This window comes from Neopsephotus bourkii, unplaced genomic scaffold, assembly GCF_033783945.1.
Source record: "Neopsephotus bourkii isolate Nb327-2 ecotype Australia unplaced genomic scaffold, CSIRO-AGI_Nbou_v1 NB_947, whole genome shotgun sequence".
Classification (NCBI taxonomy): Eukaryota; Metazoa; Chordata; class Aves; order Psittaciformes; family Psittacidae; genus Neopsephotus; species Neopsephotus bourkii.
Genome location: NW_026901441.1, coordinates 393,349 through 412,174, shown reverse-complemented (window position 1 = coordinate 412,174; position 18,826 = coordinate 393,349). Strand labels below are relative to the sequence as shown.

The following is an 18,826-nucleotide window of genomic DNA, read 5'->3' as shown; positions in this document are numbered from 1 at the left end:
AGGCATTTACCAAGTGCAACGAAATCTTAGCAATTCTAGTCATTTGGTCGCCCGGAGAAGGGTTTGTTCCCTCTGCAGTGAAACTTCAGTGACCTCTAGTGTCCGTAAGCACCTATTCCTTCATAAACCGCAGGTGGAAAAGACAGCATTTAAAAAGGAAGAAGAACTAGAAAGCCCTTTGCTATCCCAGTAAAGTGAACGGCTCATGCTTGTACTGACGGGAGGAATGAGTGGTAAGATCCAGCAACTGACGTTCCATTTCCAGAAGGCAAACAAACAGAGACAAGTCACTCGCTTTTTTCCCACCGAACCTTAGTACAAGAAATGATGGACAGATGCATGTCTGAAGAAATGCAGAGATGGCTGGAGGCAGCTGTGGTTCTCTCAGGTCCTTGTCATTTAGGCCTGATTCAGGAACTTATGTAATTTCATTTTCTGATTCTTTCTCAAGTGTTTTGCCTTTTGGACCTTAATTAAACTTAAAGCTTGGGATTACTTACATTTCCATTGGCCATTATTGTGTTACATTAATTCAAGGGATTTCCCTTGGATATTATATAAAAAGAGAAAAGGGGAGAGAGGAAAATAAAGTGGGCTACATCCTGCAAGAGGTGAAGGATTTTTAGCACAGTGCTAATCTAACTGGCATTAAACCAGAGTAAAATGTCCTAAAGGCTCCAGTGGGTACTGATTCAAGTGCAGAATGCCCAAAGATGCTTGAAAGGGCACAAAATTATCTCCATTCTGGTGTATCTCTAACACTACTTATTCCTTCATGCTCTGTTATTTATCACATATAGAAGAGCCACATGAAAATGTTGGTCAACAGCTTTCCTCTCCCAGGCATGAATACTCCATTGCTGCAAGTCATACAATTCATGCCTGCACTGAGCAGGACCCAGTGACTTCAGGAACATTTCCCACCAGTCTCAAAATAGGAACAGGGATCCATGAAGCAAAGAACTGGTATGACCAGTGTCTGAAGAAACTCTCAAGATGCAAAATAGAGTTTCCAAACCATGCTTCCCTCAGGGGCTGCATTTCTCGTCACAGTGCAGCATCCTCCGCATGGACCCTTGGCATGCCATTACATTGCCATTGCTACAAAGCAGAGGTTATTTTTATTTTCGAGTATGAGGTCTGCATTTTAAATTAATATTTTCATTCTCAGTGTTGCACTTTTGAAAAATGTCTGTAGTACAGATGAAGTGTCTACTGTTCCTTTCACCATTGCCTCATTGCTTTGATTTGGAGAACTAAAGATATTCAGGTTAAGTAGCCATTGTGTACCATTCAGCTTTTATAACTGAAATCACCCTGTGTACAAATCATTTAAAAGCAGCCATTACTTTCATTAGCACAAATTAATTGACAGAACAACATGTGTGATTTTTTCTTTGGTTTGTTTTTTTTTTCATTATTTTCACTTTTATTTTGGAGTTAATGGGATTATAAAAAATATTGTCTGTACTGATCAGTTTTATGGCTGTTTTACCAATTTTCCTTTCATTTTAATTAGTGCATCAGGGACAGAGCTGTCCAGAAACTTTTTTACTCAAAGATATGTAAACCAAAAAGAAAAATCTGATTTCATGCTACAATATTAAATACATTTTGAGCTGCAAGATGAGTAAAAAAAAAAAAAAAAAGCACAAGAGACACATGCCTAGGAATAATATCTGTAATAAAAAGTCCATTTTGATTCTGCTGCTCATGCTGTATAGTATGACAATGCAATAATGTGGTTAATAAATATGTTACAGCTTATATTTTCATTAAGTTGTACAATGCAAAAGATTCCTGAGCTGAAATGTAATTCACTCTTGAAATCTAGTTTGTATTGAAAATTAAATTTTAGAAGTCACTTTTCTTTCAAATAGTAGGTTCCGTGGGTCTTTTGTATTGTATATGCAACAGCACCCAGTACTGCATGTCTGGATAACAATTTGCAATGGGAACAGATGACTTTTCCAGTACCATGGTGTGTTTATTTCAACAACTGCTTACTTTGGGCAAGGGAATAAGGGGATTATATTCAGAAATTATAGTAAAGGTATTCTTTCAAGTGATTCAACATGCCATATAGAAATACGTTTATCTAATAATCTTGCTATTGATATGCTCACTTTTTGGCATTCTTGAAAATTATCTCATTATAAGCTTCCCAGCATGTGCTTTGCCTGGTACAAACTGCATCCTTTCTGCTCTCAGTGATGTGTGTACTCAGAATGAAATGCTATGCTATGCTGTGCTATGCATGGACAAAGATACCTGATTATCTCAACATTTCACAACCACAGAATTTTATAACTACTTTCCATTTCATATAATTCTATATTAACACTGTATTTTCAGAGTGTTAGTAGTAGGCTAGATAGCTAAGGACCACATAGTCCATGTTAGCATTAGTTGATTAGCTGCAGGGTTCATTTCTGTTGAAAACATCTTATGGACATGCTGAAGTTAAATGCAAAGGCTTTGGGAGTACTAGAAAGTGTCTTAATTTCAAATACAATTATAATTTGGAGGTAGACAGACTTTGCTATGTGTGTTTTAAAAGCACCCCAAAGCCTGTGCCAGAGCAGTAGTACTGCAAGACCCAGCAACCTGCTCTAGAGGAAGGTGTCCCCCCCTGCATGGCAGGGGCATTACAACTGAAGGATCTTTAAGGTCCTTTCCAATCCAAACCATTCTATGATTCTATGAACATCATACGATGAGCAACTACTGTATTGCTCCAATCATCTCTGCTGTTGCAAGAACAGCACTACTAATGAAGACGACCATTCCCTTGTACAGGTGTTTGAACTTAACCTTATAGCTAAAACAATATTTCTAAACCTTGCTATCAGACTTCCTTTCTGTTTCCCCCTTAAGCCTTCTGCTACAGGAAGAGACAAAGGCAAAAATGTTAAATGTTGAAAAAGAATAAACAGATAGTTATAGCGATCACAGGATGTTCATTAGATATGTTTGAACGTGAGCAAAGGTAATCTAAGCACTAGGAAGCAGATAATCTACATATCCACAAGAGGGGAAAAAAACAGCTTAGAATTGGACAGCTGTTAAGACCACAGGGCTGCCACTGAGCCAGGCCAGCAGTCACAGTCATGAGCTTGTCTGGGCTCCTATACCTGTCTTAAAGTGCCTGTCCAATATCACCTGCAGGCAGTCAGCTCACACCTTAATTCCCTGCAATGACTTTAGTAAGCACATATTGTATCATTACACTTCCATTAATCAGTCATCATACTGTTTCTTGGCTGTTTTGTTAATTTGGTTTTGTCTTGTCCAAGTGCTGTAACAAGGAATTCTGGATATGGGAGATGATTAACAACGCACGTGAAATGTTGGAAGTGCCACATCTTGAAAAAGCATGAATATACTAACAGTATTTTTGCCTGCTTAAAAAAAAAACAAAAAACAAAAAACAACTAAACAATACTACATGGCATGCAGTAATAGAATAATTTTGTTCTTGTTTATTTGAAGAGATGGCCAGAAATGCACTGAGCTGGCCTGACTAATAAACCTATTTAAAATTTAAGGAATAGAAATAAAAGATTTTGAGATTAATCTATAAAAATTGGGTGAAACTTATTAATTTTAATTTCACTTATAAGGTTATTCTGTCCTGTAAGATAGACTGCCATTGAAAATACTTCTACCAAAAAACAATTAGATCAAATCAGTTTCATTCCCAAATGAAATATATTCAATCAAAAGTGTGTGAGAAACAGATTTGCACTATTAAGAATTTTTAGAAATTATTTTCAATTATCATACAATAGAAAAAAGAAATGGAGTGAAGGAACCATGAAATAAAATGTATTTCTCTCCTTCACAGTCAAAAGCTAAGTTTTAAGGAGCGGGTCCGGATGGCCAGCCCACGAGGTCAGAGTATAAAGAACAGGCAGTCTTCAGTTGGAGATCGCCGGTCACCAAGTGCTGACATTGCCACTGAGGGCAGCCCAACCAAAGTCCAGAAGAGCTGGAGCTTCAATGACCGAACACGCTTCAGGCCCTCACTGCGGCTGAAGAGCTCGCAGCCCAAACCTGTGGTTGACGGTAGGAGTCTTTCATGCCCCATTTGCCGTTGCGCACTGCTCCCAGCCTGCTGGCGCTCTTGCACACCCGCACTGTGAACACGACACATTTCTGTAAAGCAGAAGGAATTTCTGTCTGGGGTCAGAGACACATAGCCTTCTTCAAAGAGCATGCCAATGGGATTATTTGCTCTTGTGTCAGTGGTGCATAGGGAGCAATGGGTGGAAAAGAGGGTCACTACTGAAAATTGCAGGTGGGCTAAAAACATCACATGGATTTGGGTGCAGCAGCTCTGCACCTCTCGCATTGCTGGGCACAGCTGCTCTCCAACCCTGCTGCCTCTGCACCAGAGCCAGCACTGCACTGCCTGCGCCTGTGCCAGCAGAGAGCACCCCTTTTACAGCACTGCCCTCCTCAAGCAGGGGAGCTTGCTGAGGAGCTGCAAAGTGCACTTTTACCTACACTGGGGTTACAGCTGTCAGCCACCAAGAGACATACAACTGGGTGCTTTAAGTTTTACCGGGATGTATCCAGTTTGGTAAGGCAGGTGTCTTCAGCAAGTACAACAAGCATTATTGCATTTATGTATTGCTTTCTAAGGGGTATTTTAAATGTAGGAAGGACTCCTACCTGTGAAGAGGTGGATCTCTGTGAAAATGGCTTGCTGAGAGTGCAGCAGGCAAGAACATAGTCCTTCCTGCCCGCTGCCTCCCATGCTGCCCCTCTCTGCTCTTTTCTAGCTAAGGTTCTTTCTCTCATTAAACTAGCCAGTGCTCAGAAAGACTTCCCCCGACAGACAGGAGTCAAGCATTCCAGATGAGCCTGACCCCTGTAAAGGATAGATCCTGCACTGAAAGGTGCACTCACACAGCTCTAGAGGTACTGCTGCCCCAGTGACTTTGGTTTCTCCATTCGCATTTTTCCCAACGTACAAGTGATTTATTCTTTCTTGTGAGGCCCCCAGGTAGAAAATAAGGGAAACAAACTGATCAGTTATAACAGGAGGCAGTGACCCTGACTGTTTGGGAAAGGTACAACTTAAATAATTCGATCCAAGTAAAGAGGTGTAACTTTAAACAGTTTCTGCTATGGCAGTCATCCGTCATACATCCAACAACCGTGGTAAAACTAATTAGGCAGAAGTGCAATTTTGGTATCTGCTTCCTTTTAAAGAACACATATTATTACAGACATGTGCTTTGCAGAATACCCATTGAACTGACATGCCCCATCCTTCAGCTGAGGACATCCTACGCCACACATCTCTTCAGGAAAAGCCTGGGTAAATAAACATTTCCTGGAGGACAAACAAGACAAACCAACATTGTTTGCTAAGGTCCTTGTTCCAGGCTAGCCCTCCCCTGTGGAGACCTGTCAGATGCACAGATCCTGACTTTGGCTGGGTTACAGTGAGCTACTGGGGTGTACCCACCACTAGGCTGCTGTCCAGGTTGCTCACCACTCCTCACTATATTCTGTGGCACAGGCCCTGGCTCATGTCCCACAGCAGCTGCATCACAGGGGCTGTGTGATGCTGGCCTGGGTCTCCAACTGACGTGGAGTTGGGACACAGCCACTTGCTCCACAGTGGGAAGTGAGAAATGGTCTAGGTATCAGAGTGGGGTCAAAACACCCTGTCTAAACTTAGGCTTCCTATGTAATCACATACATAGCACAGGTATCTCCCCAAAACCACGTGATCACCAGAAGTGATTTCATCAGTTAAACCCCTGTAACCCGCAGTGTGCCTGGAAGTGACCCAAGAAGAGAGTAATTTGTTGAACACACTCCCCGGGTATCAGCAGCTCACTTCTGCTCCAGCCCTGCAGCCTGCACCTCACTCAAGCATCCGTTTAGTTTTTCATCAGCCCATTTCTCACAGAAACATTTCCTCAGCTTGTCCTCTGTTTTGGCCTGCACATACTGTCATTAATAGCAATGATCTGCACGAGATTGTGTTCCCTTTTATTGTCTCCCTTTCATGGAAAAGAGGGCATAAACAGCACCTTGGGTATATCTGTAGATCAAAGATAATAACAACAACAGAGCGATCATTGCTATGTGCAAACCCTGAAAGATCTTCCCGCTCCTCAGGGCGAGCACAGCCTGTTTCCTGGTCAGCGGTTTCCAGCTACTCTTCCACCCTTATGAACTGGGGCCAACAGATACGACCAATTTCTCATCCGTGGCAGAAGGAACAGCTTCCATTGTCTCCAGCTTTTAGGCAAATGCCAAGTTTCCACTCTGGGACCTGATCCAGCTACTTCTAGGAGTGGTATCATCAGAGAGATGTCCACTGTGCTCACTGCTGAGAGGCAGCTCCCTGCTGCCTTACCCATTCGCTGCTGGAAAAGTTAGGCACTACCAACCTTGATTTCTTTTGTGTGTGTGTGTGTGTGTTACCAGTTTCATAGTTTGATATTCTTTCTGCATTTGACAGCTCAATGAAAAGGATCTGGAGATGATGTGTTTAATTTAGAACATCTTGCACTTTTCAGTGGATGAAAATACAGTATTTGCAGCATTTTATTAATATCTCTCAGTTTTCAGGTCCTCCAGTTTCCTCCTTGAGGAATTCTCTGGCCAAATCATTAATTATTTTGGTGGGCTGATCTTCAAGCCAAACTAGAAACCCCCCCTTTCTGGATGAAAGTCTGGACAAAAAAAAACATATTCTTGAACAGCCGGTGTTTCTGATGATTCTTATGTCTCTGTAGCATGTTTGTGGGGAAAAGAGACTGCATTTGCAATAGACGTTTTGGATAGTGGCAGTATAGTCCTGGGTACCCAGTCCAGTGTCAAGACTTTATGTGAGTGATCTCATGAAAAAATATTGAATTCTCACTATGAACTTCCCCTTCCAAAAGAGAAGATGCTCAGATACTTGCTTGATTTTTATTTCACTGTATGGGATTTGGGGTTGTAAATGACCTTCTTTACCACAGGCAGAGAAGAAAATCTGCTGTGAGTTCCTCCTCCGTGAGGTGCACTGAACTGCATGCAAAAATAAAGCAAAGAAGCAAACGTAGAAGTAGAGGGCTCAGAAAGGAAGAGAAATTGTTAGCTCCCAAGGATGATCTAAGGCACACAGTCAACACAGCAAGTTTGCAGGGCTGACTGAGTTCTGATAAAGGACATGGTTGGAATCTGGGCCAAAACCATCAGAAAAAGACTGCTGGGAAAACTAAACATTAGCAATTAGAAACTGGCCTGTAAAGGGAGATTTCTAATCCAGACAGAAGCTTATGGAGGCAGCTTAGAGGCTAACATGATTGAAAATGTAGTAGCCTTCCTCTTAGGCTACCCAGTAACAAAAGCTTACTAACGCTACCCTGCTGCATATTAAAACCCTAAAAGGAGAGCTTCTTGGCTGCTAGCAAAACATTTAAGCTGGCCACAGGTATCTCCCAGAAGGATTTTGGCACAGCAGACTTAGAACAATATGACCAAAACTGTTCCACAAATGACTTTATTTATGGGTAGCAACAGTCCTCTGAAACTGCCTATAAACCATTTATTGCTGTTGCCAAAGTGGGCCTGGCAACAGCAACATTTATTTCAGCTACATATGTGCACTTGTAAAATGGAATCCAAACCTGAGAGAGCTTTGATGGCTGGAGAGGTCTTTGGTGGTATGGCTGCAGACGCTCTCCAGAGCACTTAACAACAGTGCAGGGAAGTGAAATTGAGAACCAGGATTATATAATTTGATTTTAAATACGTGTCCAATCTCTGGTGACATATGACTCACAACTGCCAAAACTCTTGTTGAAGAGGGGACACTGCACAGATTACAAAGGTGCCAGGATGCTTTATTTCCAATCCTTGTTATCAGTCTAAAGGGGAATTATCAGGACCAAGCAGATCAAAGGGAAATCTTCACCAACCAAGAACAGTAAACAGTGAATCTTAAGAAAGCACACAAGGATACAAGAATTGTATAGGCTCATGCAAGAGCCTGCACAAAGGGGTGCCACTTCACACAGCTGAAGATGCTGCCTGACTTCAGAGTGGCACACAGCCACCCCCATACCTGTACACAAAGTGAACCAAGAGCCACTCCTGTCCCCAAAGCCTCCTTATACAGTATAGCTTGTGTCCCTGCACCAAACCAGGGAAACTGCAGCCAAACTGGCCATGAGGAACTGCGTTTAGCATGTGAGAATATCCACTGGCAGGGGTCAAACCCATGCCAGAGTCTGTGCAAGCAATTAAATAGTATAGGTGATCTCATGCCATTGCTTTAAGGCACTGTGCCCATGCCTCACTGTATTTAATGTAGATCCAGCCACAGAGACTCACCTCACAAAATCTCTCTTTTTCAGACACTGGTGTTCCTGCCCTGGTATTTTACTGCTTACCTTTTCTGAGGAACAGAACCTTTTCTGCTTAAATCATGCTCCAGTCTTGCACTATGACAGCTGAAGTCTTGAACTTATGTTGTGAATGCAGTTCTCAGTAAGGGGCAAAAATGCCCTATTATACTTGTTTTCTACCATCCCATGCTTCTAAGCCTTTTCATGAGTTATTTTGCCTTTACTGTAACCTAGAGACATAGTGTAGCTTTTTGAATCAAAAATGTTCAGCACTGGAGATATTGCCAGCATATTCCATTTGATTAATTAAAAAGAACTCTCTAAGGAAATGTTTGATTTCTTGCACCATCCCTGAATAGGATGCTCTCACATGACCTCTAACCTTTCATTTCCTACAGAGTACTTGCACGGGATCCTCAGGGTAGAGTATATTATAAGAGCCATGGAAAGAATGCAATAGTGCATTTCAGCCCCCATGTCCTCAGTTACTACCATGTAATTTATGTATTGCAAAAATGACAGGTTTTCCTTTCAGTAACACAAACATCTTGACCTTCTATAAGTTTCATTGATGTGGCAAAGGTCCTGAATTTTCTGGCTGTAACGTCATGGTTAGCTTAAAGTTACTGATTCAAATAAAACTGCAGAGTGTCAGAACAGAGCTGCTCAATTTGTATAAACCCCACATGATGGGACTAAATAACATTTTATTAGCTATATAACAATCTGTGTTACGCAGCAGATTTATTTTCTTGTGATTGTTTAACTGGATGATAGAGCTCTCATTTATTACCCTTATCACTGTAATTAATCAGGAAGACCTGACATTCTGATCTAAGCTCCAAAGAAATTTGTTTGGTTTTTGTAACCAAATACAGGCCAGTGGTTTTGAGGCATTATTTTAGTTTATCCCAACCCAGGTCCTGGACATTATGAGTCCATAATTTGGACTCTCCCTTTATGATATGTCTTGAGGAACTTGCTGTGCACCGTTGCTCACTGGACCAAGTGCTTACTCAGTGGTCAGAGGTGAATGATTAGCAAGCTCAGCTCTTTGAGGGACAGCAGCAGACCACACAACACAGAAGTATGATTTGCATGCATTTCAGATAAAATAACAGAGATACATATCTAAAAAGTCACTCAGATCATACATTTAGAGTAACCTAGAATTTTTCTTTCTTAGTCTTCTCACACAGCCATCTAAATTTGTTGGCTAATGTGCCATTAATTATAATAAGATCAGCTGTTTTAACTGCACAATTATTGTGCATATAATGAATTGTTTTTAGAAAGTCTCCTGGACCTTCATATCACCACTCAAAAGGAAAAGGACTCTTTTTTAATTAAGCAGTGAGAGCTGTTCCATGAAATATTGCCAGTGCTGAAAATTTTTGAGAAGTTAAATAATAACTGAAGATAATTGAGAGCTGTTAGAAAGGAATGCTTGAATTTTATATATTTGGAACTTGCCTGCATTATATGATAGCTGATATAATTTAGGTTTCTGACCTTAAAAGTTGTACGTACAAAGAAAAGAGACTAGATAATTATACCCACAATATGTAAGAAGCTTCCCACCAATCCTGTCTTCCATTTTGGCTAAATCTGTGCTCTTTTAGAAATGCTTTCACATGTAAAATGTTAGAGATATTCTTTGTGATATTCGGATTCATACTGTACTGCAGCTCCCGAATTCAGTTCTGATGTCCTCTTCTCTCCCCACCCAGAAAATTCTGCCATTTTTAGGGGAAAGGCAAGGGAGAAAGGAAAGGGCTATGGAGAGAGCACTGCTGCGCTCCTCACAGGTACTGCCTGCAGGGTGGAGGCTCAGGTCAGGCGGAAGAGAAAGGGAATTGCTTCAAGCTCATGCAGAAGTGCCCTTCCTTCTGGGAGGCACCAGTTTCATTTGTTTCCTGAGAAATTGCTTTACAGCACGGAAATGGCAACCGTTTCATAAAAGCTCCCTGTAAATAATGTTTTCAAATATTATCATCCTTACTTCCTCTTTCTTAATTTTGGCACTCGAATACTGTTGTGTGCTACCAGGGATTTTTGTGTCACTTTGTAAACAAATATTAAGCATATGACAAGAACAGCATGTCATGGAAGTTGTCCTACCTCCTTCCTTCTTTCATGATTAGAAGAAAATGACTTGCTTGTTTGTTGGGTTTTCGGGATTTTTTAGGGATAAGGAAACACTCTCTTGGGTGCACTTTCTCTGGCCTTTGCTCTGGAAAGCATGTAAACATAAGCTGTCGCCTTTCCCCTTTTGAGGAAGCTTTGGGTGTTCTTATCATGAAGTATGTGGTTAAGTTCCATCCCAATTAGTGTTGCCTTTTACAGCTGATTTTTTCTGTTGAGCTTAGCAGGCAGTCACAGTAAAAAGGTTTATGGAACTCTACTGAAAGAGAGTCAGCTTGTTGATGTTTTAAAGCAAAGGAAAATTTGAAAGAAAAACACTTCTAGGGGTAGTGAAGGGAATCTGTATTCATGGTTCAATAAATAGGAAAATAATGAGAGCTTGTGAAGAGGTGAGAAGTTTCATGAAACAAATTTAAACAAAGGCATTAGGCTGAGACACATTTTATTTTGATAAAGGGAAATTGCATGAACTGTATGAACATAAACCATGAAGGTTTTTGTACCTAGAGTATTTTTTGAGGGGAAAAAAGTAACAGAGATTTTGTGAAAAAAATCTGTGCCTTGTGACATTTGTGTAAGATATGCACATGATACCTCATTTGTTTAGAGAATGTAGGCTAAATCCCTGACTCCTCACAGCAAATGCTCAGGGTGAAGGAAGGTATTTCAGTGGTGGTGTAAAGTTGAGTGAAATGCACCTATCTTTCAGGCATCCTATGCATTACCTAGAGCAGCATAACAGAGGCTCTACACTGCATGCAGAAGGGGCTGAAAGAGCAGGATAATGAGAGCCTTAAGCTGCCAGCGCTGCTTGTTGAACAAGAGGGATCACCTGAGCCCAGTAGCCAGGCAGTTTGGAGTCTAAAGCAGCTGTCTGGGCACCCCTCCTGCAGCAGGCCTATGTAGTGGCACCTCCTACAGTCACAACCTGTCCTCCAAAAGGTTGGAATTTATGTCGACTTTTACTTGCCCAGAAGTTAGATGCACTGAATTCTCCACTCATTTTCTTTCTGACCACTCATGCATCAGACGACTTAGGAGATTAGTGTCTCACCCTGGGGTGCCCTGCACTGCTGCCCTGGGCACCAGGAGTAGCTCTGTGCATGGATGAAGCTGCCAGAGGGGGTGGAGAACATGCTGTGGACCTGCATGATGAATTGCTTGGACTTCAGTTCCCAAGCTGAACTCTGGATTTTGAATGACAGTTATAAACTGTGACTTGATATAACTCAGCACCTATGAAAATTAGGCCACCATCCACTTTTCACCTTGAGTCATGCATTACAGTGAAAATCAGACCTTTTTTCCAAATGCTTTTTTTACCAAGTTGACACAACACTGTGCTGTAACATGAATAATTAAGAGTTATATGCAGTCTATCATCTTCAGGCACCTATTTAGGTTTTGCTATGGCTGAAAGGTGGGTACTCAGCCTCAGCAGAATAATTTAAATCACCCACATGAAAAGCCCTAACTGCTTCCTAAACAATCAAACTGAGATCAAAGTGCTTCCAAAGGCTACCAAAAATCAAGTTAAAGGGTCTATGTTAGGATCACTGATCACTGTGTTAGGAGCACTTCCATAGAGCTATTTATGGTGTCAGTACGTGCACTTACTAATGCTGGATAGTTGTAGCTAGCATATGGCAGTTCCCAGAAAACAAATTAAAAAGTACAAAAACTTTTTGATTCTGTTTAAACAGACACATCATTACTTGAATGTTACTGATATTGAAAGCATGGAGCAGTGAGGGTGATCAGAGCAGTGTCACAGTTTTCCCAGTGCCAAAACATGTTATTAAACAACAGAAAACACTTCAAAGAAAGGACACATGATATTTACAGAAATAATAAATCAAGCCTTGTGCCTAACTTTTGTGCAGAGCAATATGAAATGCAGCTAAAAACTTGTAAGTTTTTTGTTGATGACATAAAATGTTTCTGAAAGGAGTAATATTTTTGCCCATTTATTTGTGGTGATCATAAATGACTGGAGTTTGCATGAAGAATGCATTAATGCTGTGACAAACTAGGAAATACTAAGACAATTTTAATGACTTGTGCATGCCTCTCATCTATTTCTTGGTAATTGCTGATTTGCTGTGTGATTAATCAAAGACTTCTTCAGGAAGAAAAAGAAAGAAATTAAAAAGTAGCAATAACAAGACTGAAGCCCAAAGTAAATAATGTCAAAGATTGTAAGACAGTGGCGGATGCCTCATCAGTTGTGAAATAAACATTTTCCAGATTGACATTTACGATCAAAACACATCCTGAATCATAAAGATGTTGGTATTAGAAAAGGGTAATTGTGTCTGGATTGTGAGACTGGCTCACACCCCTTTTCATGGAGACTTGCAACGGTATGTCTAAATTTGTATTAAGAGACATGCCAGTTGAGACATGATTCATGAGCTGACCCAGCAACAGATTTGAAAGGCCTGTTTAGCTGCTGGTAGAGGCTCTTGGAGAGAAGGAAAGACCAGTGCTAACCCTAGGAAGGCTTGGCAGAGCAGCCAGGTTCGTGCAGAGCAGCTGCTACCCAAGGTTCCTTGTGGTGTCATGGACAAAGGGCACGGGGAATTATGAAGAAGATATGTGCAAGCCTCGGCATAAGCTGCCACCAGAGGGTCTACCTGCCCTGCTAATGATATGGAAGGCTCTCTCTGGGAGCAGGCAGCAGCTTGGACTGAGGCTTGTCAGAGGCCGTAACTTAGCCTCTTATGGGAATTGGCAGGGATTTTAACAGCTGGAGCTCCAAAGTGGCCAAACTGACCCCACCACAGCGCTGACCTCAAGGACGAACTCAAGAGGGCCAGAAGTGATACAAGTACATCTCACCTCATAACTATGTCATACACAACATAAGCTTCCACTGGAAAAATTCATCAGAATGTGAACTTTGATTTCACTGGTGTTTTAAGCTGGATTTTTTGTCCAAATTGTTACTATGCGTTTCCCAAACTTTTTTCCCAAGTCTGCTCAGTACTCTAAAGAAACGTGAATGTTTCCCATATGAATCAAACAAGGTTTATAGATTTTTGCAAGTTTTATTGACATGTGGTACTGAGCCTGCCATAATGAAGGAAATTCATGTCAGTGAGAATATTACAATGAAAAAAAAAAAGGTGATTTATTAGAGGTATATCTCTTCTTAAAGCTGGCTTAAATTGGTAAGAATTTTCCAGTCTCTGTCTAAAGGTTTTCCTGGGTTTTGTATCCACATGTGAGCAACATGGAATGCTATAACTGCACTATGTTGTTCTGAAAATGGTTCTGCAAAGATATACTGTGTTAAGGAAGCTTCTATTAATGACGCTATTCTTGGAAAGGACCCAGGAACCGTATCAGTGAAAGATCCATTCAGAAACACGTTGATTTTAAACTTTCAAGTTAGAGTCTCCTTTTCCATTGGGTTTACATGGTTGTAGATCTTGTAATTTTAGCAGAATTGTTCCTAATTTATATTGGCATACCTGAATAGATTCAAACCTTAGAGACCCTCTGGAAATAACAGTAGCAGAAAAATCTCTGGTTTTAGTACAGAACTTAGAAATGAGCTGGGAGATTTTAGCAATGTGAGAGGTAACTGGAGAGGATGATCAGGCATGACACCTCGAAAGTTATTGTCTTGAAATGCTGAGAACCTTCAGAAAGAGGGGGTTTTAGCCACTGTGTACACTTATCAAACTAATTACACATTTTATTTTAGCTAATCACATTTCTGGGCAGGGATACAAATGTTAGGCAGGATAGGTGGAGAGACATATATTTTATCAATAAGACAAGCCAAGTCAGTAGCAAAGCTAGTGAAACTACAAACAAACAAAAAAAAAAACACTCTTGTCATCACTGTAGGCACAACTTACAGCAAGAGCATGGAAGGGGAGATTTCAAAGTCTTGTACAAAAAATTCATTTTTACAATGTGAAACTGATTTTTTTTAAGGTTGCATTTGATTGTTTCATGTGTACTTAAGCATATAATTAACTTGGCTGTAAACCATCTTTCCTTCTGTATTAAACTGATCTGCCAAAGATGAAATCTCCTGCTCTTCAAAGATGTTCCTCATCAATGCACCAGTTCAGCAAGTCAAAGAAGAAAGTATATTCTTGAGGGTAATGAACTAGTCAGAGCCATCAAAATAAATTACTGTGTCCAGATATTAAAACTGTGAAGAAAACAATGCAGCAATACCAGTTCCTGAAAATGCAGCCTAGTACAATGCTGTTTATACCAAGATAGAGTTTCTATTAGATTTAAAAGGTACCACGAAATTTTCAGGCACTTCTGACTGACAAGGAATACTTTTTATCTTTAATTTACAGTCCTTCTGAAAAAGGAACTTGCAAAAAATGTCCTGCAGTCATTTGTATCTGGTTGCACTTCAGATCTGTATTTCTGGATGAGTAAGCCTGTATTTCAAATAACAGCATGTATGTAGGCAGGGGCATAGGACTTGGAAGAAATCTCTGTTACTGAGAGTTACTAAATCCCATCCTTTTTTCTCCATTTTACACTCTGTTTCTCATGAAGCAGAGGCACTTTACATGTTCAAATACAGTGACTTTGGGTGAAATTCTTCACCTGGACACTTGGACTTTATGCAGTTGAAGAAGCATGGTTTGGGAGAAAATAACACCTACCCTCAAAAGTTTTTCTGTACTTTACATGCTTTCGAGACTTACATGATGTACAGGCACGCACTGACCCTGTGCTCCTTGCTCCATTTCTATTCCAGCACATTTTAAGTTTGTAAACCTTCTTGGTCATGCATCAGTCCCTGTTTTCTTTGTGTGTTGAGGTATGCTGGGCACTTCTGAGATTTCTAAGTAATTCTCAAATGGCAGCTCTGCAAAGCTGGTGTTAGGAAGGGTAGAGGATCCATTTTTTTCAGGCAAATAAATACAGGAACTTGGCTTAAGCTCCTATTTCAAAGGAAGGCTGCAATATCTACATAGCTCTGAGGGATAAATTGGTAATTAATCTGCAATGGATGTCATTCTCTATTAATTTCTGGTAAAAAGGTACTGTGTTTCTTTTCATCTGCTATAAAGTGTTGGATCATTCCACAGCCTCCTTATTAAATGAAATGGATCTTCTGTCTTGAATGGCAGGTTGATCCATAGTGGTAAAAAAATAGCAATTTAATATAACTTCAGCCTCTTTTGATTCTGCCATTCCATCTGTTAGTTCACCGCTTTCCCTTAAGACAGAGAATGTGATGAAAAACAATGAGACGTCAGGAAAAGTCGTACTGGTACTCAGCACCTAATGTGGTTGAAAAATAGCACGGCTTGCTTCCTTTCTAACTTTTACTATTTGCTCTGGGGACTAACCAGGCCTTTTATGACACAAGCATAGACACGCACAAGTACATCATATAGTTCATAAACTGATGAAGTTCTGTCTTGCTTGATTTGTAGTCCTTATTTTTACAGAACCACTGTGAAGGCAGTTAGTAAACACTAAGGAAGAGATTTTTAAATGCTGCTTATTTAGTCTGCTCTTGTATTTTGCAGCTGACACCAGTCTTGGAACAGATGATGTTTACGATGATAAAGGGTGCCAGTGTGATGTGTCAGTAGAAGATCTCACCCCTGCTCTTAAAACTGTCATCAGAGCAATCAGGTGAGTAAAAAATACTGAATGAATAAATATTTGAGATTTCTTTAATCAAGTTACTAATTAGCTGCCTGTCAGTTAATAAAATGTGAGTTTAACTTATTACATGGCTATATTTGATACATAACTAATGCCAATATAGTTTATGCTTCCTTTTCATCAGTATTTTAGTTAAAAGTTAAGGTATTTTATCTATTTGGTTACCATCTTTGCAATGTCTAAATATATTACATAACTGACTCAGGAAAAAAAAAAAAAAAAGAAAGAGAGTAATGAATGATGGTTTCCACTACATTTCCTGCAATCCAAAATACTGTAATCCAGTTTGATGCGATTCTGCTGAATGTGTATCACCTTCCCTAGAAAATTATTTCCTTTTGAAAGTTTAGGGGGTTCTTGAATTTCCATATTTCTGAAACTGTCTGTTATATGACTTTCATTGCAACTTTCTTCTGGTAACAGCAGAATAATTACATTCACTCAATTACGCAAAGCCTTGCCTGCTACTATCCAGTGAACTAAATATAACCCAAATAATTTCGAACTAATAGTCTCCTTTTTGTCCAAGAAAGCAGCAAACTGCATTGAAACTTACAAGATTACCTGCACTGAAAGCTTAAATTTAATATTCACCCTACTGAGACTGCCAAGGCTCTTCATTTTCCCAGATATTTTGAAATGCAAATCCTGACAGGCAAAATCCCCACCATAAAGAGTAGCAAGGAGAGCTCAAGCATTCCCTCTCTGCTGACAGCAAACCCAAGGATATTGATGGGGGTCATCCCAGTGGCTCTGCATCACGCTCACATCAGTGCCTGATACCCTTCCTGCAGTCAGGCAGCAGCCACAGGGGGTTTCTGCCAAACCAAATGGGAAGATTATGTTTTCCTGCATGGAGACTCTCACCTGAGTCTTCTCAACACTATGGGAAGAAAGAACTCAAGCCTTTTCTCAAATAATTTCATACAGTGGTAACCTATGTGCGTGTATTTCCTTCCTCTTTTTCCACTGATTGCCAATGAAGACTGATAGCGAGTAAGGCTGTTCCTAATACTTTTCTACTAGCACAGACAGCTTGACAGATCACTTCCAGACTTGTATTCCAGTAATTTTTCCAGCGTGCCTGGAAATGACCTCACAGGACGTGTCAGATACCAGGTCTGTGTCCACAGCCACTGCAACTGGCAACTCAAATGTCACCGCTGAGAACCATCTCTTGCCAGCTATGTTTCAGCAGGTGACAGGAATCCTCCTACACAGTGGACATCCACCTACAAGGCAGGCCTATTCTATCAAGTGGAAAATGCTCAAATTAGGATCAGTCAGCATACTCCATTGGCTCTGGTGCCAAAGATCATTGTAATGATGCATTTTAAGTAGACTGGTTGACAATTCCACGTGCACCTTGCCACTGTACTGGCAAGTGATACCAACAGTCATCCCATTCTTAATACTGACCAAGTTCCTTAATATCAGCTTGACATTTTAATACTAAATTAATGGAGCTTGTTTACAAATGAACCACTAGATTGCTCAATGCATCACCTACATCTTTGCTTGGTTCTCTTGGTAATTACCAGCTCTAACAGAAAGTAAACAGATGTGAAGGACATAGCTGGCAAACTTTCTCCACAGTGCCATCTACAGACATGTTCTAATAAGACGAGCAAAGGTGCAACGGTTGTTTCAGACATGCACTGCTTAACGGGTAAGAGTCAACTTTTTAGGTTATTTCCAATTTTTTATCTGTATACTTGGCTTACCAAAAAAAAACCAACTCATTTCACCACTGAAGATGAGAATAAGAATCTCTGCTTGCTATCAATTAGCCATGAATCTCTCCCAACTTTGCCTGCAAATATTAGTGTTTTACTGGATTAGAAGTGGCGCATACGTCTTGCTTCAGAAATACACCTGTGTTTAAGATCTGTAAAGCAGTAATATGCTATGATCTTCAGACTTCTGTTAAATGCTATACCTTAATCTCTCAAAATCAAGAGACTGATAATTCAGTACAGCAGGTAGCTGATACTCCTCTTTCTGATTATTCAGAGTGTCTGTTACCTGACTACACTGGGATCTATGCAAACATCTGAAGAAGGATCTGAGACACTATATAGTAACTGTAGAATTTCAAGATGATAACATCTGCTTATGTGGAAACTTTGTGCCTCATTTTGAAGTTTGTTTTTAGCAACGGCTTTGAATTGCAAAGGCCATGGGGGAGGGTAGAAGCTATTTTTCCTTTCATGCTGTATACAGAGGCAGATGAAGACAGAAGGTACTTGCATAGCTTCATGAGACACTATGAAAAGACCCCAAATATAAGCACATGCACCGTTCCATCCATTCTGGCTATATCATCTTGAAAAACTGCAATAAGGGAGAGTCATTATCTTTTCCTGCTTGGAGCTAAGTATAAACTGGTTTACAATGATACAAATGGTCCGTTTATTTGGGGAAAAAAAAAATAAATGAGTAAAATGAATTAATGGCTGTGAATTTGCAGAGGTAGGGCATCCCTCAGTTTTTGAATAAGAAAGAACTGGGGTATTTTTCAGTGAAAGGAGCCTAGAATATGCTTCTTACCCTCAGGTTGGGCAACAGTGAAATAGTAAAAGACAAAAACAGTTTTATTTCTAATCTTGCATTTTTGTAATTTCAAAGTATACTGCTTCAGTTTTGACCTTGCT

The 18,826-nt window shown here is 40.3% G+C and overlaps 1 protein-coding gene across 2 annotated transcripts in view; it reads left to right on the top strand.

Annotated features, from left to right (window-relative positions):
• The window catches only part of KCNQ5 (potassium voltage-gated channel subfamily Q member 5), a 277,209-nt gene that overhangs the window by 246,531 nt on the left and 11,852 nt on the right, over window positions 1-18,826 (top strand). For both annotated transcript variants that reach the window (XM_061358524.1, XM_061358525.1), the window contains 2 exons: window positions 3,848-4,068; window positions 16,031-16,139. In XM_061358524.1, the coding sequence (XP_061214508.1) occupies window positions 3,848-4,068; window positions 16,031-16,139 (330 nt within the window). The remainder of the gene's footprint in view (window positions 1-3,847; window positions 4,069-16,030; window positions 16,140-18,826) is intronic.